At 47.0% G+C, this 23,289-nt stretch overlaps 2 protein-coding genes across 2 annotated transcripts; one reads left to right on the top strand and one right to left on the bottom strand.

The window, feature by feature from the left end:
- Window positions 1–2,391: 2,391 nt before the first annotated feature.
- On the bottom strand, window positions 2,392–4,170 carry LOC121848514 (frizzled-3-like). The gene is made up of 2 exons (XM_042332720.1): window positions 4,085–4,170; window positions 2,392–3,106 (listed from the first exon to the last, which is right to left on the bottom strand). The coding sequence occupies exons 1-2, from the start codon at window positions 4,168–4,170 to the stop codon at window positions 2,896–2,898; spliced, it is 297 nt and encodes a 98-aa protein (XP_042188654.1). The 3' UTR covers window positions 2,392–2,895.
- Window positions 4,171–7,660: 3,490 nt separating this feature from the next.
- Window positions 7,661–23,289, top strand: LOC103188513 (F-box only protein 16). The gene is made up of 9 exons (XM_007908545.2): window positions 7,661–7,739; window positions 9,173–9,326; window positions 10,152–10,187; window positions 14,663–14,869; window positions 17,117–17,281; window positions 18,168–18,382; window positions 19,562–19,667; window positions 21,502–21,727; window positions 22,762–23,289. The coding sequence occupies exons 2-9, from the start codon at window positions 9,231–9,233 to the stop codon at window positions 22,827–22,829; spliced, it is 1,119 nt and encodes a 372-aa protein (XP_007906736.2). The 5' UTR covers window positions 7,661–7,739; window positions 9,173–9,230; the 3' UTR covers window positions 22,830–23,289.

Genomic DNA, 23,289 nt, shown 5'->3' with positions numbered 1-23,289 from the left:
AACAGGAGTGTGGGGTAAGGAAACCTGTCCAACATCTCACTTGGCTGGGAATAGAACCCAGGCTTCGCTTACGAGGCGAGTGCTCTGACCACTGAGCTACAGGACTCCACGTCCCGATTTGGGCGAAACGCCTCAAAGCGCTTCACAGAATATACAACAACAACAACAAGATTCCATTTATAGAGCGCCTTTCACGTCGGGAGGACATCCCAAGGCACTGCACAGTTGGGTCAGGACCCGAGCAGTGGAGAAATGGTCAGGGTGAGGGGAGGGAGGAGGGAGCGAGGAGGGGGGAATGGTCAGGGTGAGGGGAGGGAAGGGAGGGAGCGAGGAAATGGTCAGGGTGAGGGGAGGGGAGGGAGGGAGCGAGGAGGGGGAAGAGAGTCGAGAGGGGAGCTGAAGGCTGAAGGTCATAGAGAAAGGTCTTGAGACCGGCCTTGAAGGAGGAGAGGGAGGAAGCGGCGAAGGCACTGGGGATAGAGTTCCAGAGCCTCGGGGCTGAGAGGCTGAAGGCCCGGCCACCGATGGTCGGGCGGTTGGGGCGGGGGATGTGGAGCAGACCGGAGCCAGAGGAACGGAGGATACCGGCAGGTAGGTAGGGGGATAGTAGGTTGGAGAGGTAGGAGGGAGCGAGGCCGTGAATGGCCTTGTAGGTGAGGATGAGGATCTTGAATTCGATCCTCTGGGGGATGGGGAGCCAGTGGAGGCGAGTGAGGGCGAGGGTGAGGGCGAGGGTGGGAGTGAGGGCGAGGGTGAGGGCGAGGGTGAGGGTGGGAGTGATGTGGTCTCGGTGTCTGGTGCGGGACAGTACACGAGCTGCAGAGTTCTGAATGACCTGCAGTGTGGAGGGAGGGCCGGGAAGGCCGACGGGGAGAGATTTCCCATAGTCCGGCCTTGAGGTGGTAAAGGCGTTGACCAGAGTTTCAGCCGCGTGAGGGGTGAGGTAGTGCCGTAATATACTGTAATATACTGTAAAGTGGATTGACCGTGTGTTGTGTGGGCGAAACACAGCAGCCAAATGCGCTCAGCAGTGTCCCACAGAGAGCCACGGAGTGAGTGACCAATTTTATTTGGGGGATTGTTGGCCAATAACAAACCCTAACAACGTCCTCAGAGATAAATCACAGATACAGGAAATAATATTTTATTATTTTATTAAAAATCTATCATCTAAAAAAACAAATTTACAACTACTACATTTCAGATATCTATACACTCACAGTTAAAGTGCTAAAACTGAAGAAAGAAAGTTGAACAAAGCTAAACACTTCCTAATGTAAACAGAAAGGTTCTTTGGGGGAGAGTGCAAGTTTTTTTTCCTTTAACTTTTTAGTGTTGAATACAGAGGCGGATGGACATAGCACAACAGTATCCACTGCCTAACACTTGACTGAGGGCATTACTGCTCCAAACCCAATCAGCACCGGGTGACAATGCACATTCTCATCATTGAAATCTTCAAAGCCCTGAAGTTTTTCCGGTCAAATTATCAGTCAAAATGGTCTTTACAGAATTGTAGAAAATTATTTAATTTGGAGGCTATTTTTCCACAGTTCTTACACTGTGTACGAGTGTAATTGTTGATGTGTATATATGTGTATTGTGTGTCGGGGAGAACGAACACTGCAGTGACCCATCAAATGCTGAACAATCAGATGATCAGAACTGAACTTTCACTCAGTGACGGCATTATGTAACAGATATTAAGGGGATACGAAATGGGGGAGAAATGGGATTAAAAGTCTCACAATCTAATTGAAGAACAGAACCAGATCAAAAGGTTGTACGGTCTCCTTCGCCTCCGACTTTCTCTAACCCCCAGAGGGCCGAGTGGAACAGTCAGTGGATCTCACCTGTGAGTCACTGTTTTAACATTCTCTCCAAGACCTGAAATTCCATTTTAACTCAAAATATAAAACAGCGTAAAACTGGGAGATTCACAGATTAAATCTAAACAGATTTTGGACCCGGTTTCTTGTCAATAACTGAAAACCCTGTGGTGAACGCAGTACGTTACAGCATTTGCATAGCTCCTCAGTATTGGTAACTCAGCCAATCTCATCCTAATGCACTCGTCAGAGCCACTGTGCTCCCCCAGTGCAATACGCCACTTGTTCTGCAGTGCAACTCAGAGGGCCCAGTGGTTCCATAGGCACCTAAACACGTTTACATGACAAACGGCTCACTAAATGCACATCCTGCATCAGCCCCTTAAAAAACTTCTCTCTGCCGCTCCTTAATTGTGGCACATTCCTACAATTTAACACAAAACATTTGTTCATCCCTTTCTTACCCACTGGCCCCACAAGATAAGAGCCAGACGCCCTGGTTAGTAAACAGATGCCCTATTATGCCTTTGCCAACTCGGCAACAATAAAGATCTTTTCCCCCCAATGAGTTGTGGCCAGTGTGTGAACACAGCGAGTAACGTCTATCAGAGCGGAGGCCGAAGGCAGGGTCCCATGGACGGAAATTGAGCCCAACACGCAGACGAGGTGACAGTATAAAAGTGGAGGGTTTAAAATGTTAGAGACCTTGATCCGGACGTTACTCAGTAACAGTGCAGAGGAGCAGAAGGTAATCGGGTCTCTCAGTGCTGGACTGACACCTAACTTCACATGGCATGAGGTCAGCTCATCTTTTCGTTCCCTTTTGTGTGGAAAGAGACTGTGACTGATCTTTAACATTAAAAACAAAACCTCGCTGCCACCCTGGGCAGAGCTGAAACACCACCTCCCGTCCTCCCCTCTGCTGCTGACATTGGTTGGTTCCCACAGGCCGTTTCTAACCCCTTTGTCCGGCTACACAACAAGGCCACTCCTCAATGCTTTGTAAACGTCTGTGGTTTCTCTGTACCCTGTTAAAGTGAGCCCCTTGGCTGCAGTGTGCAGGGCCTCAGGCACTAGTGCAGTCCTCCTCGATGACCCTGTTCATGCTGGTGCCGTGAGTGATGTGAGTGGACGGGTTGCTCAGGTCCCTGGTGCTGCTGTGTCGGGACTGGTCGTTCAGGCGGTGTAGGCTGCTCTGCCGGGACTGGTCGTTGAGCCGGGGAAGGCTGCCGTGTGTCAGACGCTCATCCAGACCCCGGAAGCTGCACGGTGTGTACCTGACAAAGACAAAGGCTTTTGTGTTAACCAGACCAGCAACTACCTGCAGCTTGTGCTCAGCACAGACACACAGGTGTTATACATGGCAACACATCCTGGCTCAGGAGCTAATGCTCTGGTCTCTGAGTCAGAGGACTGTAGGTTCAGGTTTGGGGACTTTGAACTCATATAAAATACAACTTCAACAACAACAACTTGAATTTATATAGCGCCCCAGAACGGTGCCCGGCGGCGGAGCACAAATGCTGACACAATGGGAGTGGTGGGGAGGACAGAGCACTGCATTTTGAGGTGGTCCTTCCCATGAGATGTTAAATTGAGGCTCTGCTCTGTCTGTGCTGTTCAGGCGGATATTAAAGATTCCATGGAGCAATTTGAACAGAGAAGAGTTTGTGTCTCCCGGTGTCGTGGGCAACAATAAAATTGGTCACACTTTGAGACGTCCGCCTGACGTGAAAGGCATTATTACTGTTTATCAAATACAAGTATTATTATTATTTTTTATCTGTGTTCTCCAAAGTGCTCAGTCTTAGCTTTGTGACTGTCTCGAAATAGGAGATTTCAGGATCTTGGAAGATTTTTCAATTGAAGTATTACATTTTGAAGTTGGTTTCTGAGGTTCTGAGAGATTGTCGGCCACGACACCAGGAGGTACCATCTGCTCTTATTGAGTAACAATAATCCCTGCCGCTGGTACTGTGCCTCTCACATCAGGAGGAGTGACTGGATTTTGTAGGCATTTGCAATGTCCCTAAAACAGCCATGAAATGAATGACCGATGTTATTTGGGGTATTGTTGGTCAGGACACAGGGAGAGAGAAACTCTCCCAGTTTCTCTCCCAGTTTCTGCTCTCTGCAGCGGGATCTTTAAAACCCTGATCGGGCTGACGAGACTGGGTTAACGTCTCACTGAGGTGGACTCCTCTAACTGTCCATCACTGCCCCAGACCTGCCTTGTGGCCCAATCACTCCCTCACCTGCCGTCACGAGACCTGTGAAGGCTGCCATGGTAGCTGCTGACTTTACTGTGAACGCTGCCTGCTTTGCTCCTCTGATCGTCCATTTTGCTCTCATAACTTGTTAAACTAACAGCAGCTCTCTTCAACCAATCCTTTGTTTTATCTTTCCTCTTTAGAAAAGCAGGTGTCCTTCCAGTTCACTACCCCACTAGCTTCACACACCCACTTCAACACCGAACAAATGCTTAATTGTACTGACAGTCACAGGTGTATGAAGCTGAGACCAGCCCACACTCCTACCTTTACGAGCCTGCAGTCAAACATTGAAATCCTCAGAAGAATGCTCAAACAGAAAAGTGTCTCCTGTTGCAATGCAATATTTGCTACTGGCATCTATGCCCCCGCAACCTGGAACTCTCTGCCTCAATTTCTTCACCTTACCAGTCTTCAGATCACACCTGAAGATCTTTCTCCTAGACCATGGCTATGATCACCTCCCCTCTGTCTCTCCCTCCCCCCCCAACCCACTCAGCATCAACCCACCACACTTAAGCGAGATGCTACCCTGCATGAAGGGCTCTACATAAATGCAAGTTGTTGTTGGCAATTACAAGAAGCAGCCTTTAGGCAGATATTACATCAAAACAAACCAATTTTTTGGTCAATCAAGAAATTTAATTGCAAATTTCAACTTCAATTTGAAGAGCTGCTCAGTACAAATTCTCTCAGGACCTCTAGTTTGCCATGAGATTTAAATCCTCCCTCACCAGACTCATTCTCAACAGCAAACTTTCCGATGAATTGTTTGTAACTTCAAAAGGGAACTAGATAAATAATAAAAGGGAATAAGCTACAGTGGTACAGGGAAAGAGCAGGTAAATGAGACTGAAAGGAGTGGCCCATAAAATAGCCACCATAGACACACTGGGCTAAATGCTGTATATTTATATGATTTTATGATCACTTTCCTGAAGCTGAATAAAGATCAGCGCTGGTCTGGATAAAAGGTACTCTCACCCACCCCCTTCCAACAAAAAACAAAGACTAAAATAATAACCAAAACTAATTTTCAGAAGAAAGAGCAGGTGGAATACACATTTTTATAAGCAAAATAATTTTCTTTATTATATAAAAATGCTATGTGGTTATCAGACTACAGTTCTACAGTTGAAACACCTCTTGATATTGTCACAGTTAAAAACTGCTCATCCATCGTCACGTCGCTTTGCTTTCAACAACTATGTCCTGTTCCCTGGAAATCCCAAAATGCCCTTGCCTTGCTCCCACACCCATCTTCACCCCATTTTCATTACTGTATTATCTTTAAAACCCATCTCTTTAGCTGTGCCTGTGGTTCCTCCCCCTTCTTGGTGATTCTCATTATTTTGGTGTTATATTTCAAGCCCCATGTCAGGAATTTGAGCGTAAGAGTCTTGGTACTGCTGTAATAGGAACTGTCCAAATGTCATTTGTTGTAAAGGTATCCTCAGCCCAAACACAACTAAAGTACATGTAAAAAAATAATCGTGCAAAAAAGCACTTCAAAAACAGATCGATTCGAACAAATCAACCGGGATTTGGTTTCGGGCAGGAAAAGAAAAAGGCAATTACAGATCAGAATCAAAGCCAAAAAAAAAAGTAATCGGTTACTGTGGATTATTTCACTCCATTATTAGATTTGGTGAGTGGATACCAAGCAAATGGCAGCACTTTGTTCTGACCGTCCAGTGCAAACCACCCGATAAAATTGGTCATTCGTCTTCATGGCTGTTCATAGAATATTTAAGTTGCACTTAAATTGACTGTCGCAATCGCATACAAAACACAATAAGGTTCTATATCAAATGCAAGGATTATTAGTATTAGATTTAAAACCATTTGTGCAATGTAAATTTGCATCAAAGTTAACCAGGAATCAGGTTAACAATCCCAAACACTTTGATTTAATGGCACATCCGAAGGAAGGCACCTCTGACAATGCAGCTCTTTACTATTAAATATTAGATTAACTCTTAAATAATGAGGATAAATAAAAGACAATAAATGAGAAACAGTAAGATGTTAAATAAAAGAAAATATTAAGGAGCAAATAAAGAAAAAACTCCTCGCACCATAAAAAAATCAAATGAAAACATGAGGAGAAAGAGATATTAAATGAGACATTAAAGAGAGAGAATATCGAAAGACATGAAAGAAAAAAACATTACACACAGAAATCTGAGAAAATATTAAATAAAATCAAACGAAGAGAATTATAAGAAAATTTGAAAGACAGAGAAAGAGAAATTGGAAGAAATTGTGAACAAAATAAGAGAAAATATCGAGAAATCGAACGAAAATATTAAAGGCAGAAATTAGAAGTAACATTAGAGAAGATGACAGAGAAAATACTAAGGAAATTAATGAGAAAATACTAAATAAATAGAACATTAAATAGGGGGAAAAATACCGAACAAGAAAAAAAGAAATTCGGAAAAAAACATCAAAACGGGGGAAAAAAATATGAAAAAACGAGAAAAATATCACCGACAAGAAATGAAATAACGTAAAATGCAGAAAATAAATCAAAACTCAAGTAGATAAATAAAAATAGACTGAGGCCGGAGAGACGGTACCTGTGAGGGGGACTCACACCGACGATAAAACCAACCGACGAAGACCGTTGCTCCTCCGATTCAAACCCGCCCTCAGCCGCCGGGGCTCGCCGCGCGCTCGGTGCTGCACATTTTCAAACCACTCTCCCTCCCCTCCCTCCCTCGCTATTTGTTCTCTGATCGATGCACCTGTCAGCCCTGCAGCCCGGGCTGCTTTACCGCTATTGCAATAGTCGGTAGCCTCCGCCGTTATTGCAATTTAACGGGACAGAGACAGAGCGAGAGAGAGCGCGCGCCCGCTCGCGTCGCTCACCGTTTAACCCGGCTGCCGGCTCACTCCCCCCCCCCACCACCACCGCGCGCACGCGCGCGAGAGGTCCGCGCAAGCCCCGTCGCCACCACGCCTCCTACACGAGGCCTGATTGGCTGCAGGAGGCCGACCAATGGCGACAGGCGTTACTCGGCGCCCCTGGAGACCCGGCACTGCTCCCGTGGCGCGGCCCGGGTTGGGCGGGTTTTGTGGCGGGCTGCGCGTGAAACAAAACGGGCGTTTAATTTCGTTTTGAATTAAGCACCCGTTTAAACCTGCAAATGTTTCCTCCCCGCCCACACACACACAGCTTCGAAGACTTCTTTACTTACGGTTTAAAAATCACTAACCTCAACTGACTACTCTGCTGCCCACAGAAAACAACGCGTAATATTGGGCTATTTTGGGCTAGTATTCGGTTGACTTTGGGCTACAAAGATTTTTGAATACGCATCTGGCCGCACCTGCTCTCTCTCGTCCCGCCTTCTATTGGCCACGCCCCCCTCTCTCCACCAATCGCGAGCCCGTCCCGCCACTTCGCGGCCAATCAGAGACACGGTGACGTCCCCTACTGGGCCGTGGCCAATCAGCGGCTACGCGCTCCTCCTCCGCCAATCGGATGCCCCGGCCGGCAGAGGTGGGTGGCGATTGGCGCCGCCCCCCCCACCCACCCCGGGACCCGACCACCAATCAGAAGAGAGCAGCGCGTTGCCGTGGTAACCCGGGCCCAACGCCGAGCCGAGAGGCTGCCCGAGGCCGTCAGGAGGAGGTGAGGGGCGCATCACGACCCCCAACAACCTGCCTTTATGTCGAGGGGCAGCGCCTCGGAGCGCTCAACAATGGCGGGGGGGGAGGTGACCGTGAAGCACAGTCAAAGAGGAAGGCCCTCAGACGTGATGGGAAGACGGGGAGGGAGGGAGGGGGCGGATTGGGGGAGAGACTTCCAAAGCGCCTGAGAGGACGGCCGCCGATGGTGGAGCGGGCGGTGGGGGGGGAGGGCGAGGGACGCACGGGAGGCCGGAGCCGAGCCGGTAGCGGTCGGCGGAGTGGGGAGTATTCGGGTCGGGGGGGGGGGGGGAGGGAGGGAGGGAGGGGTCGGGTAGGGATTTGCGACCCAGCGAGAGAGGGTCTTGGAAGTCGATCCGTTCAGCCACAGGGAGCCGGTGGAGTCTGGGGAGCACCGGCCCGGCCGGCCCGCGCGGGGGGGCTTAGGAGCGGGCGAGCACACGGGCGGCGGAGTCGGAGAATCAGCCGGGATTTCGCGGAGGGTGGAGCCGGGGACGCCCGCGGAAGAGGGCGTCGGGACAGGCGAGGCGGGAGGCCACGACAGCGCGGACCGGGATTTCGGTTGTACGGTCCCAAAAAAATTCCCGGCACCGAAGGGCATTCAGAATACCGGCAGTGAATTATAATAATAATAATAATAATAATCCTTGCATTTGATATAGCGCTTTTCACGCCGGGAGGACGTCCCAAAGCGCTTCACAGAACACACTGTAAAGTGAATTGACTGTATATTTGTGGGCGAACGCGGCAGCCAATTGCGCACAGCAATGTCCCACAAACAGTCGTAGATTGAAAATGACCAATTTATTATTGTTTTGGAGGGATTATTATTAGGCTCTGTGTGGAGTAAGGAAACTTGCCCAAGGTTTCGCCCTCTGCCTGGAATTGAACTCAGGTCTCTCACTTGCAAAGCGAGTGCTCTAACCACTGAGCTACAGGACTCCACAAATTATTTTTACAGGAACGACAGCGATCCTTGAATTTGACTCAGCACCTTTTCACGCTGGGAGCGGGTTACAGAGTGCTTCGCGGGATTTGTAATCATAACAATCCTCGCATTCTGCATCCTGATTCCTAATATTGACACGAGAAATTCTCTGCCTAAGAGAGGGTTATTCTTGTACAAACTACATTCAGCCTATAACATATTTTCACTGTGCATTTAACCCATTGAATCATTTTGAGACATCCAACGGGAAAGGTTTATATCTGGACCATCTACCCATTTTCCCAAATCACAGTTATCTTTCCCCTCCCCATCCCTCTCGGCTCCCACCCCCAGCTTGGGGGCTAAGCCAGGACTCTCAAGCTCCTTGGATCATCCTCCCGATGTGAAAGGCGTTAGATAAATGTCAATTTGTAGATTGTATTGTTTTTATGTAGAAAGATGAAAATTTTGATCACTGTTGGTGACAGGTTTGAATGAAGTGACTCCAGAAACCCAACATTGAGGGGAAGAGCACCTGACTGAAAAATGGCCTTTGCTCCATCCAAGATCATGAATGGCCCCAAAATGCAGACAAAGATGAGCACATGGACACCGCTGAACCACCAGCCCACTAATGACAAGGCAAGGGTTGCTGTGGGTCTCTGCTTTTTCCTGCATGGAGGTCTCTACAGTTGTTATTGTATTTATGTGTGTATTTCTTTCTCTCTCTAGCTCTCTCTCTGTTTGTTTGTGTGTACGTGTCGCTCTCTCTGCCAGAGAAGGGAGTTTCGTCCTGATCAACAATCCCCCAAAATAAAACTGGTCACTCACTCCGTGGCTGTTTGTGCGACATTGCTGTGCTTAACTGGCTGCCGCATTTGCTTACAAAATACACAGTTAATCCACTTTACAGTATGTTCTATGAAGCACCTTGAGACATCTCGACGATGTGAAAGGCACTATATCAATTACAAGGATTATTATTATATCTTATGTGTCAGCCTGGCTCAGCGGTAGCATTCTCACCTTAGAGTCAGAGGGTTGTGGGCGCAAGCCCCATATTAAGATTTGGAACCACATCATCTAAGCTGACTCTCCCAATGCAGAGCTGGGGTGTGTTGCATTGTTGGAGATGCCTTCCTTCGGATGAGACGCTAAACCGAGATCCTGCCTGCCTGCACAGCACTATTTGAAAAGAGAAGGGCATTTTTTTCTTGTGTCCTGGCGATAATACCCTGAATAGAACACCAGCAGCATTGCATAGTAGTGTCATCTTAGACTATAAGTTCCAAGACCCAACGAGAACTTGAACCTATAACTTTGAGACTCAGAGACGAGAGTGCTACCAACTGAGCCAGCCTCACACAATAGACCAAGCCTCAGACTCTTGTCATCCTGCATGAACAACGCAACGCTTCACAAACCTTGATTGTGTTTCTCAGCTTTTCTTTTTTCTCCCTCTCCTAGGTGTTTGAAGAAAGAGGAGAATTACTCGGCAAATGGGTAAGAAGGAACAGTTGGTTATTTTATAGACAAAATATTTTAACGTGAACTTTATGAGATTATGTTGGACAATTTTTGTAAAACCAAATTGACTGCTTGGTGGAAATCCTGAGTATGAGTGACCACCAGGGTTGCCCAGCTGTCTCACACTCAGAATATTCACCGAATAGTCAATTTTGGCTGTTCATTTCTACACTTTATTTTGGTCAGCCAGGTGTCTGACACATGCGGAAACCTATCATCCTGAGAGTTCTACACATGTCTGACACATAAACATGGACATTCCTCTGTGTCTGAAATGAAATGGGGAGGGGGGAGGGGAGTGGCACGACCTGTCTACCTAATTCTACAGCAAATAACGCGTACGTTGGCGAGGGCCAAGGCTGGGGACCTCAGAGTTTCCATTGGGGTAACTGCTAGAGCTTAAACCAGCTAAAACCGCATAGCTTGCCATTCATAGCACAGTGTGCCAAGTTCCCACTGCTTGTCCAGCTAGGACCACCCTCTCTGTATGTCTGTGTAAGTGTGTCTCTGCCTTTCCGTTAGGGTTTTGGTTGTAGGTTGTAACCAGAGCTGAGTGGGATGACCCTGCCTCCAGTGACTGGTCTACCCTTCCAGTTCTTGCCGATGAGCCAGACTTGCTGATCTGTCATCAGCAAATCCACCACAGAGCATTGACTTAATTCTGAGATCCCAATCTCAAACATATCACCTTGGAGCCAACTACAAGCCAATTTGAATCCCCTCTATACTGTGGAGTCCTGTAGTGTAATAATAATCCTTGCATTTGATATAGTGCCTTCAGCTCCCTTCTCGACTCTCGACCCCCTCCTCGCTCCCTCCCTTCCCTCCCTCACCCTGATCGTTTCCCCCCAATGCTCGGGTCCCGACCCAACTGTCCAGGGCCTTGGGACGTCCTCCCGACGTGAAAGGCGCTCTATAAATGCAATCTTGTTGTTGTTGTTGTTGTAGTGCCTCATCACATCTTCGAGACTTCTTAAAGTGCTTCACAGGATACATTGTAAAGTGAATTGACTGGGTATTTTGTGGGAGAAACGCGGCAGCCAATTGCACACAGCAGTCTCTCACAAACAGTGATGGATCTAAGTCACCAAATTATAATTTTTTATGAAGGAATTATTACCCCGGAAAAGCGATCCGCCAATTGACTAACAACAGGGTTCCTACTTACTGCTTACTTACTGCTAGGTAGTATGTATGCAAGTTTCCTTATTCCATACACCTCTGGTTATTTAGCAGTAAATAGAAAGCGTATTGTTTAGAGCACTTGTCTCACAAGCGAGAGGATCCGGGTTTGATTCCTGGGTAGGGCAAAACCTTAGGCAAGTTTCCTTATTCCACATATCTCTGTTTACCCAGCATTAAGTAGAAAGTATGAACCTGGGGATAATAATCCCTTCCAAAAAAAGTAATAATTTGGTCACTTAATCAACGACTGTTTGTGAGACACTGCTATGTGCAATTGCCTGGAGTGTTTCGCCCCAAAGACTATATGGTCAATCTACTTTAAAGTATATTCTGTGAAGCACTTTGGGACATCTCAATGACTTGAATAGGCATTATATTAAATGCAAGGAATATTAATATTATTATTAGACTGTGCTCTCACTTGTGGTTTCTACTCCTCTCAATTGCTCCTCTCCCTGGACTCTCGGGTGCCTGCAAGCTGCAGGGCCATTCATTAGTCTAAGCGAGAGGGCTGCTGCTTTTCAGTGTTTCCACTGTCCAGGCTCTGCTTTCTCTGCTGTATGGTACAAGTCTCCTACGGAGTGATCTCATCCTTTGGCAGCCTGTCATGTGGCCTCTGAAGGACGGTGCCTCTGACAATGCAGCGCCTCCCCAACACTGCACTAAAGTGTCAGTGTATAAGTATCTGCTCCATTCCTACCTACTGACACCAGGTTAAAGGTAGATAATCACAGGGAGAAGTGAGCACTAAAGTCCTGGCTTATCCATTGTCATTATCCAATTGATCTCAGCAGCTTATTGCTGGGAAATAACTCAAAGTGCTTCATCAGTAATTACTGTCAAACTGATGCTTAGAGGCTTAAAAGGCTTTGAAAAGGCTCCAAGGTACCTAAAGGCAACTAAAGTCATTTATAATAATCGTTGGATTTGGTATCGCGCCTTATCACATTGTCGAGAAATCTTAAAGCGCGTCACAGAATATACAACAAACAACAACCACTTGTATTTATATAGCAGGGTGGTGGCTCGGAGTGCTCTCAGCAGTATTTGGGACTTTATGTAAAATGACTGCCGTGTTTACTTACAAAGAACAGTTACTGCAGTAATTTCTGTGAGGCACGTTCAGGCAATTCAATACAAAATGCAAGTACTTGCTCCCTCCTTCTTCCAGAGCCGCTGAACAGAGGGAGCGGACAGGTCTCTATGGAGTTACCAGGTCACAGAGGTAGGGAGGAGCAAGGCTATGGAGGGCTTTAAAGGCAAATCACAAAGGCATGCTGGATATTGTGTACCCTGTGTGTTTGTGTGTCTCTCTCATTGTGTCTTGCATGTTATAAACCTAACGGGGATAAGTTCAGGCAGGCTGTATCTGCAGCACAAAAGTCCACAGGATTCACTAGTAATTGGCAGTGCTGGACGGTTTCCCAGTGAAAGACCACAAAGGCAGATGTGAGGGAAATGGAAGGTTTATCTAGGGACAATTGGCTTTCTCTGAGGATAACTGTAATGTGAGCAGCTTCACAGGGAGCTGAGTTCCCCTGGGCTGGGCACGGTTACCAAACACTGGAGGTTTGCTGCACGTCAGGATATATTCTGTCTTCTTAATCTTGGATCTGTGGAGTCCTTAGCTCAGTGGTTAGAGCACTCGCCTCGCAAGCGAGAGAACTGCGTTGGATTCCAGGGCAAAACCTTGTGCAAGTTTCCTTACTCCACACCCCTGAAAAAAAACAATAATAAATTGGTCACTTCAATCCATGACTGTTTGTGTGACAATACTGTGCGCAATTGGCTGCTGCGTTTCGCCCACAAATATACAGTCAATTCACTTTACGGTATATTCTGTGAAGCGCTTTGAGACGTCGAGAAGACGTGAAAAATACTATATCAAATGCAAGGATTATTATTATCTTACACGAGAGCTCCATCTAGTGACGATCAACTGGTTGGAGACCCTGCTCGAAGGAGACTGAAAAAGATCAATACGTTAGGATGAAACAACAACAAGGTTACATTTGTATAGCGCCTTTCACGTCGGGAGGACGTCCCAAGGCGCTGGAACAATACCGTAGAAGAGGATATAGGATTGAAGTTGCAAAAGGCAATTTCAGGCAGAAAGTTTGCTTTACTCAGAGGGTAATTAACGACTTGAACGGGTTGTAAAGAAGGTTGAGGCCAGCACACTGGACTCATTTGAGAAGCAGCTTGATGCTGAGATGGGGAGATTGTGGGGTGTTCTGGAGTTGTGACATTGGGCCAGACTGTTCTTGTGAACATTTGAAAATAATCAAACAATTATAATAATAATAATAATCCTTGCATTTGATATAGCGCTTTTCACGTCAGGAGGACGTCCCAAAGCGCTTCACAGAACACACTGTAAAGTGAATTGACTGTATATTTGTGGGCGAACGCGGCAGCCAATTTGCGCACAGCAATGTCCCAAACAGTCGTAGATTGATAATGACCAATTTATTATTGTTTTTGGAGGGATTATTATTAGGCTCTGTGTGGAGTAAGGAAACTTGCCCAAGGTTTCACCCTCTGCCTGGAATTGAACCCAGGTGTCTTGCTTGCAAAGCGAGTGCTCTAACCACTGAGCTACAGGACTCCACAATTCTTTTAACCTCTGCCAAAAGAGCCCATCACCCATAGGGAAAGAAACAACATAGATTTTTAAACCACCTAATCATGTCAAAATATCTCAAAGCACTTTACAATATATGCTGTGAAATATGATTCGCAAACCCAGCAGTCATGTTGTATTCATCAAGGTCCCACAATCAGGAGGTGACTTGCGTGGCAATGGGAAATCAGAATCGGGTCGACCCTCTGTAGTCCTGTTCCCGAACCAAACTGGTCTGCAGTACGTAAAGACACCACTGATGCCAGATCAGACTGGTTTATCAGCAGGACTTGGACATAGAGGGGGCAGAACGGGCTACAGAACACACAGTCACTCCACTTTATGGTATATCCCATGAAGCGCTTTAGGATGTCCTCCTGACGTGAAAGTCGGTGTGCAAAGAATGCAAAGATTATTATACTTTACCAATCAGCTCTTTGAAGTGTCCTCCAGATGTGAAAGGTGCTACATAAATATAACTGTGATTTTGTACATTTTATGAAATAAAACCCGCTTCATATCTTGACCACAGAATGCACACTGTCCCACCACTTTCTGGTACGTCCTGTGAAACCCTGTGAGATATCTTGATGACATGATAAGGCATTGTGTTAATTGAAAGAATTCTTGTTATTATTTTCAGTTTGACAAGTGGACGGACAATCAGCGCCGCAGGATCCTGCTGGGCCTGTTTGAGAGATGCTCACTGTCACAGTTGAGGTTCTGCCAGCAGCAGCTGTGGAGCAGAGTACCTGCCGAGGCTGTGGACCTGGCCTCTTTCCTCCCCCGAGTGCTGTCTTTGTACATCTTCTCCTTCCTGGATCCTAGGAGCCTTTGCCGCTGTGCACAGGTAAGGCTCCGTGTGGAGTCCTGTAGCTTAATGGCTTGTGCACTTGCCTCGCAAGCGTGACTTGGATTTGATTCCCGGGCTGGGCGAAACATTAGGTAGGTTTCCTTACTCCACGCCTCTGTTTAAAAACAATAATAATAATAGATTGGTCTCTCAATCCACGAGTATTTGAATGACACTTCTGTGCGCTAATTTGTTGCTACGTTTCGCCCATAAAATAACAGTCAATTCATTTTACAATATATTCTGTGAAGCGCTTTGAGGCATAGAACCATAGAATGTTACGGCACAGAAGGAGGCCATTCGGCCCATCGAGTCTGTGCGGCTCTCTGACAGAGCGTCACTTTCACTGACCCCAATCACCAGCTTTTTCCCCATAACCCCACAAACCCGTCTTCCCCGATACCTGTCCAGTTCTCTCTTAAAAGCTGTTATCGAATCGGACTTCACTGCCCTTTCGGGCGGATCATTCCAAATTCCAACAACTCGCTGAGTGAAAACATTTCTTCTAACCCTCCCCTCTGCTTCTTTTGGTAGATATCTTCAGACTGTGACCACGGGTCACAGACACACTGACCAGCGGAAACAGCTTGTCCCTATCTCGCCTGTCGAAACCTTTCATGATCTTGAAGACCTCTAACAGGTCCCCGCGTAACCTTCTCTGCTCTAATGGGAAAAGTCCTAACTTCTCGAAGATGTGATACTTCTTTGCATATTGACCCGGACCAAACTCTGTACCCCCATCTCACCAGCTCTGGCCCAGCCTCTACTGGCTCCCCATCACCGAACGGATCAACTTTAAGATCCTCACATTCATGTTCAAATCCCTTCACTCTGGCACCTCCCTACCTCTCCGACCTCCTCACTCCCCAATCCTCCGCTCAACTGGCATCGGCTCCTACTCGTCCCTGGCACCCTCCGCCCCACCCTCCGCCTCATGGAAACCTTCCTGTTCGACCATGCTTATGGCCACCTCCCCCTCCCCGGTTCAGAGTCAGGTTCCGCCACTGTTAAGCGCTCTGAGACGCTGCTGTGTGTTGAGGGCACTTCATAAGTGCAAGTTATTGTTTTGATGAAGCTCTATATCGAGTGCAAGGATTATTATTACTATTATGTCATAGGTTGAAACTGAATCCTTACACACATTGCTATTTTAACCATGAGCACGGGGACAAGATGGGGCCATTCAGCCCTCGGAGCCAGATTATTACATTTCATCACATTTTTTTAATCTCATTTGCCTGCCCATATGATATTATCTGATGCATATCATTTTATGCGTTTCGCCCACAAAATATGCAGTCAATTCACTTCATAGTATATTCTGTGAAGCGCTTTGAGACGTTTCAACGATTAGTATTATATTATGACTCATTTGCTGAGATGTCAGCCTTGAGATGGGGGTGTGGCGTGGCAATGCCGATACCCTGCTCCAGAAAGTTATAGATGTAGAATTAATCAGGATACCGTACTTAAGAGAGACCTGGATAAAGCAAGAATGGGGGAGTGGCACATTGTTGGAAAGTTCCGTCCTTTGGATGAGACATTAAACCGAGGTCCTGTCTGCTTGTTCAGGTGGACATAAAGCCCCTGTGGCACTATTCGGAGAGGAGAGAGTTTCTCCTGGTGTCCTGGCCAACATTCCTGAATAAATTTGTGGGACATTGCTGTGGGCAAATGAGCCCCCTTACAAGATCCACAATCACTACACTTTACAATAAATAATGTGAAGCACTTTGAAACACTCCTCCCCTCCCCTCCCCCATGTTCAATGGACCAAATGGCTTTCTTCTGTTTCCTACGTCCCTAGATTCCAAGATATACCTTGGACAGCAGGACAGGACGAGCAGGATTCAGTTAAGGCATCAACAAGTAAACAACAAATTGCATTTATATAGCGCCTTTCAGATCAGGAGGACGTACAAAGGCACTGAAGTATTTCTTTATACAGAGAGAAACTGAGTTACAGAAAGTGGTGGTTGAGGTAGGACACAGTCTGATACTACAGTCTGATGGGAGGGTGGGTATTCTGGGAGGTTGAGTTCAGATGAGTTTCTTCATCCATCCCTTTCAGGTGATACAATGCACATTTATATAAGCCTTTCACTTTGGGAGGATGTCGCAGAATGCTTGTGATCTTGCTATGGGTATGTAGACCAATGCACGCAGCAACCAGACATATATATCTTCTGCACTAATGCCCGTTTGTCATGCTTGCTGTTAATAAGCTATGTCTCTGTTGCTCAGGTCAGCTGGAACTGGAAGCACTTGTGTGAGCTGGACCAGCTGTGGATGCCCAAGTGTGTGAGGCTGGGCTGGTACATCAACTTCCCACCCACTCCCTTTGAGCAGGGGATCTGGAAGAGGCATTACATCGAGATGGTGAGGGAGCTGAACGTCACCAAGCCAAAGGTTGGTAGCAGATGTGCACCATTAGACAAGTTAAGGGTATTCAATTTCTATGAGCAAAGATTAGATAAATTAGGGCTCTGGACTCTTTTTTTTGATCATCCGGGTATGTGACACAGGCAGAAACCCATCACTGTGCTTGAGAGTCTCCAAACCAAACTGAGAATTCCATGCATCCCACCAAAATGTGGAAATCCCAGAGATAGATTGTTGGAGTGGAATACGCTCTCTCTCCCTGGAGGGTGGCATCCTGCTTACCTAATTCCGTAAAGTATTAGCGGAGGTTGGCAAGAGTGTACATTGGGGAAACTGGTAGAGTCTAACCAGCTAAAACAGCATAACTTGCTCTTCAGTCTTGAGAGAAGACAACTCAGAGGAGATGCTACAGAGATGTATATAATTTTAAATGGGATTGAAAAAGTAAACCCAGATCAAGACTTGTTTTATTGTACTGGATGAACCAGGACAATAAAACAAGAGGACATAGGTTCAATTGAAGAAAGTTAGTTCTCATCCAGGTCTTGATGTCCCACTATAACGTCCTCCCTTCACAGTATCAAAGCATTTTTTAAATGAGTCCCAGTGCTCAGGCCTCAACCACATTTCCTGGCAAACTATTCCAGTTGTTAATTATCTACTGAATAAAGAAAAACTTCCTGGTGTCTGTCCTGAAATTGTCCTTCAGTTTTTCTTTATTCAGTGGGATGTCCTCCCAACGTGAAAGGTGCTATACAAATGTAATTTTGTTGTTGTTGTATTGTGGAGGGATGTGATCTGATTGGCTTAAGGACCGTGTGTCCAGTCTTTTTTCAAAGTCTCAACTGACTACGACAGTGTAATAGGCTGAATGGCCTCCTCCATGTTCATTAATCATCTCTCCTGCTCCCAGACGCCTCCGAAGGATGATTTTGTGGTTGCTGATGTCCAGCCGCTGCCTAAGGAACCCCTGGAGCACAAGCCATCCCCGGCACCGGGGTCTCGAACCCCATCTGGGAGAGCGAAGCGGGAGTTGCCACCCTGGCGAGGATCAGACAGACACCCCACTGATACCATACGATTCAATTACCTGGACAACTACGATCCCATAGAGCAAGCCAGACAAGCGTAAGCTGCTCTTGTTGGGTTACAAACCAAAGGTGTTGGGGGAAACTGCAAGTAAACTGTGAGTCCTTGTTACAACAGCGGAGAAGTTACCAAGAGGCTCATGTGGTCAAGGCTCAGCCTCTCTTGGGGGGGGTCACTTAACTGTCCTCATTCGCGGAGGAATTCTGCAGGAAATCTGATTTTACCCTGGGCTCGCTGTGTTCTTTTTGGCTTTTTCTGTTTTTAGGCTGAGTGCTCAACACAAGGCATGTACACTGGGAATTCAAACTCCATCCCAGAGGTTTCCCCCTCCCTCACCCCTTCCCCTCCCTCCCTCCTTCCCCCCTCCCTTTCTTCCCCCTCCCCCCTTGTCCAACCACCCGCTGTGCAATTTGATATTAAATATATATTTTATACAGCGGCTTTCACATCTGGAGGGTGTCTTAAAGTGCTTAACGATGCTGGATGGGCACCCGAGCTGGGGTGGAGACCGAGGGAGGGAGGGAAGGGGGGAGGGAGGGGAAATGTGACTGAAAAAGGGGGTCGAAAGGATACATTTTCTGACGTTGCTTGAACCCATTTACAGGGGTTTGGATAAATGCGATTGAAAGGATTGCTCTCAAGGGAGCCGGCATAGACACGATGGGCGGAATGGCCTTCTTATTTGCTGTAAATCTCTATGTCTAGGTGAAGGAGGAAGCCAGTCAGAAGGACTCCGAGATGGAGTTTTAAGTGGCTGAAAGCCCGATAGCCGATGGTGAGGCAGACAGGTCGGGGGAACATGAAGCAGGCCGAAGCTCGGTAAATTGGGACGATTAGTGAATTGTAAGATTGATAGAATTGTTACGGACTGGAATGCACTGCCTGAAAGGGTAGTGAAGCAGATTCGCTAATAGCTTTCAAAAGAGAATCGGAATTGGATAGGTACTTTAAAAGGAAAAAATTGGCTATGGGGTAAGAGCGGGGGAGTGTGACAAGTTGAATAGCTCTTTCAAAGAACCGGCACAGGAACGATGTGCTGAATGGCCTTCTTTGCTGTAAGATTCTATGATTCTAGACCAGGGTGTCAGGAGTACACTGAGAGACGAGGGCAGCTTGAACCTGACTAGTGCTTGTGCAGAATCACAGGGACAACGGCATTAATCTGGACTATTCCCCGTATTGTGCTCTGAATTCATGCTGTTTATGATATGTCTCCAGGAGAAAAAAAGGAGGTGGGTTGACCCCTGACCTCAGCCAGCAGGCATATGAACGGAAGCAACGCCTGTCTTCACCAAACTACAAAATGCGGAAAGTGAAATCACTGGTAAGATCACCATTGGCTTTGTGTTGTCCAACATGACGTGTTCTGTTACTGAATATTACAGCTGGAGAGGATGGAGCTGGAGAAAGGGTAGTGTGTCGTTAGCTTGGCTCAGGTGGTAGCTCTTAGCTCTGCGGCGCAAGGTTGTGGGTGTGAGCCCCATGATGGGACTTGAGCTCACAGTCCAGGCTGACACTCCAGCCCAATACTGCAACAACAACAACAAAATTACATATGTATAACGCCTTTCACGTCGGGAGGATGTCCCAAGGCGCTGGATAGACAGAGTTACGGACCTGAGCTGGGGGTCAGGGTGGAGAAGCAGGGAGGTAGAAAGCACGGTCGAAGAGGAGGGTCTTGAAGGAGGCGAGGGAAGGGGCGAGACGGAGGGACTAAGGAGCAAAACGCAAAATACTGCAGAAGCTGGAAATCTGAAAACAAAAACAGAAGTTGCTGGGGACACTCAGCACGTCAGACAAAGGGGAGCTGAGGGCAGCTTGTACGAAGGGTCGTGGACCCGAAACATTTACTCACTTTCCTTTCTCCGTAGATGCTGCCTGATCTGCTGAATGTTCCCAGTGACGTCTGTTTTTGTTTTCAATACTAGGGGCCTCTGCATTAATAAATAAATAATATCCCACATTATCCCACCTCCTACCCCACATTCAATCCCTGACCAGGACTGCTCTCCTCTAACTCTGCCACATTGCTAACCTCCGACCATACCTCACACCCAATGCAGCTAAAACCCTCATTCACGCATTCATCACCCTAGTCCTGCCAGGTTCCACTGTCTCTCTGTCACAGAACAGGTTGATTTCAAGATCCTCACTTATAAATCAATTTTAGAAGTCCCGTAGCTCAGTGGTTAGAGCACTTGCCTTGCAAACGAGAGACCTGTGTTCGATTCCCAGCAGGGCGAAACCTTGGGTAGGTTTCCTTACTCCACACGCCTGATAATAATCCTCAGGAAAAACAAACAAAAATAGATTGGTCACTTTAATCCACGACTGCTTGTGGGACGCTGCTGTGCACAATTGGCTGCTGCGATTCGCCCACAAATATACAGTCAATTCACTTTAGAGTATATTCTGTAAAGCGCTTTGAGACGTCTAGAAGACGTGAAAAGCGCTATATCAAATGCAAGGATTATTATATTATTTATAGTTTACACCCTGGCACCTCCCTACCGCTCTGATCTGCTTACACCTCATTCCACTACCCTTCACTCAGCTGGCTCGGGCCTTCTACTTGTCCCTCGGCCTCATATCTTCAATCGCATTGAATAACCTTCTTTGACCATACAGTCACCTCCACTCTACCTCTGGCTTTGTGCCAAGCTGTGCCACTGTGAAGCGCTCCGAGACACTACCCGCGTGAAGGGTGCTATGTAAATGCAATTTATTGCTGTTGTAATAATTCTATTGGGACTTGAATCCACGACCTTCTGACACCTTTCACAGCTGGTTGTCAATTCTGTCACTTCAGTGCAACTCGAAACTCAGAAACTGGTACATAAAGCGTCGTTTGCCTCAGAAGCTGTGATGAACCAATCGAGGTGTATGCGTCCCACCTTGTGGTGTTTTGCTGTTACTGCACATAGTAACCCGCAGTTTTAGGGAGAATTTCTATGATTCTATGATGATTCTATGACAATCCAACAACAGCTTGCATTTATATATCACCCCTCACGCAGGGTAGCGTCCCAGAGCGCTAGAAATGGAGAACGCTTGAAATGATAATCCAGTGTGAAATGCCAAGGCCTCACTGTTGCAATATTTTCTGGGGTCACAAGCTTCTGATTGTGCTCTGTTTGTTGCTTGGACTTTGTTCTCAGATGTCTATGTCCCTCGACTTTGCCTCAGGACAGAGGGGTCCTGTCCGCCCACACTGGGCAGGCCACGGTTCAGCAGGTTACCCTGTGTCCCGGGACACGGCCAAGGCACTGGCCGGCAGGGCTGAGTGGAACGCTGGAGTCAGACCAGGCCCCGTGCGAGTCGGGGCAGCGAGGGTTGGGGCGAAAGGGGAGAGCGTTTCACTGCACATTCAGAGGAGCTCAGTTTGTGAGTACCACTGCAGGCAGTTCTTATCACACCACACGTCTCTCTATCCTTCTCCACTCAAGGCCCAGGGACTTCAACTAGATGTGCTGGGGGATAAAGGGAATCCCAGACTTATCTGTCAGCACTCTCCTGATTGATAGATCCACCAGAAATGCCAAGAATGCTTACTGCATTGGGGTGGGGTTGGGGAGGCCATTCACTGGAGTTAGTCCCACTGCAGTTCTCTACTTTAATAGCTGCTCTTTTCCCATCATGCTAGCGCTGGACCTCTCTCTGCCTCAATTCCACCCCCTCACCCATCTTTCCTCTTCCTCTTTGACCATGCCCACAGTTACCTCCCTTTTCTCCCTGGCTCGGTTAAACTCCGCTATTGTTTTTCGCTCTGAGACGCTGGCATGAAGGACACTATATAAATGCAAGTTGTGGTTGATGGTGTTAACTCCCCACTGAACTGACCATTTAAGGGCAGACGCCAGGAAGATTTTTTTTACTCATAAGGTAATTAACGGCTGGAACAGTGTGGCCAGGAAGGATGGTTGAGGTCAGGAACTGGGACTCATTTAAAAAACAACTGGAGCCCCTTCAGCGCCACAAGTCTGTTCCGCCATACTATTAGATCATGGCTGATCTGTACCTCAACCCACCTTTTCCCAATATCCCTTGATACTTTTACCAGCTTCCATAGCCTTTTGGGGGAGAGAGTTCCTGATAGCCATTACCCGTTGGGTGAAAAAGTACTACTTGATTTCACTCCTGAATTGCCTTGCTCTAATTTTGTCCCTCACCAGAGGAAATAGTTTCTCTGTAGCTACTTTGTTGAATCTCTTTATCATTTTAAACATCTCAATCAGATCACCCTTCAACCTTCTAAACTCAAGGAAAGACAGACCAAGTTTATGCAACCTGTCCTCACAATTCAACCCTTGAAGCCATGGTACCATTCTGAATTTGTGTTGGACCCCCTCCTGGGCCAAAGTATCTTTCAAATCTTTCTATAATATTTTTTCTGTTCCCCTCTTCCCCCTTTCCTCCAGCTTCTCCGCAGTTTGAGGGTCATCACTGGCGAGTGCCTGAGTCGGAGAAAGGGTCAGACGAAGAGTAAAGCCATTCTGTGCAGATACACAGTGCTGACTGGGGCCTCACTATCGTCCGGGCACAGTAACCTGTGGAGAGTCTGAGCTGGACTGACAAGAGGACAGTGGGCTGTCTCTGGGGAGGACCAGAGCAAGGAGAGCCAGGACTGAACTTCCTAAATCTCCTCAATTTTTTATTTAAAATGTGTGGAAATTCTATTCTTACTAAATTCTTATCTAAACGAACGGGACAAGAATTTAGAGCACGCTTTTGTGTTGTGGCTGGAATCACAAATGGGATCCGGAAAAACACAGACTGGGTGTGGGGTTAGGGTTGCAACAGAAAAGAGTTTCTCCCCGGGTCCTGGACAACAATTCTCCAGATAATTTTGTGTCACAGATTTCTCTCAGGACCTTTCGTTGGGCACTACATAGCAAGCAAGTTTGCTTCCCTAAGGCACAGTCACTTGACATGGAAATTCACTCTCT

Source organism: Callorhinchus milii, unplaced genomic scaffold, assembly GCF_018977255.1.
Source record: "Callorhinchus milii isolate IMCB2004 unplaced genomic scaffold, IMCB_Cmil_1.0 Scaffold3, whole genome shotgun sequence".
Classification (NCBI taxonomy): Eukaryota; Metazoa; Chordata; class Chondrichthyes; order Chimaeriformes; family Callorhinchidae; genus Callorhinchus; species Callorhinchus milii.
The sequence above is the reverse complement of the archived record's forward strand: the minus strand, read 5'-3'. Positions and strand labels throughout refer to the sequence as shown.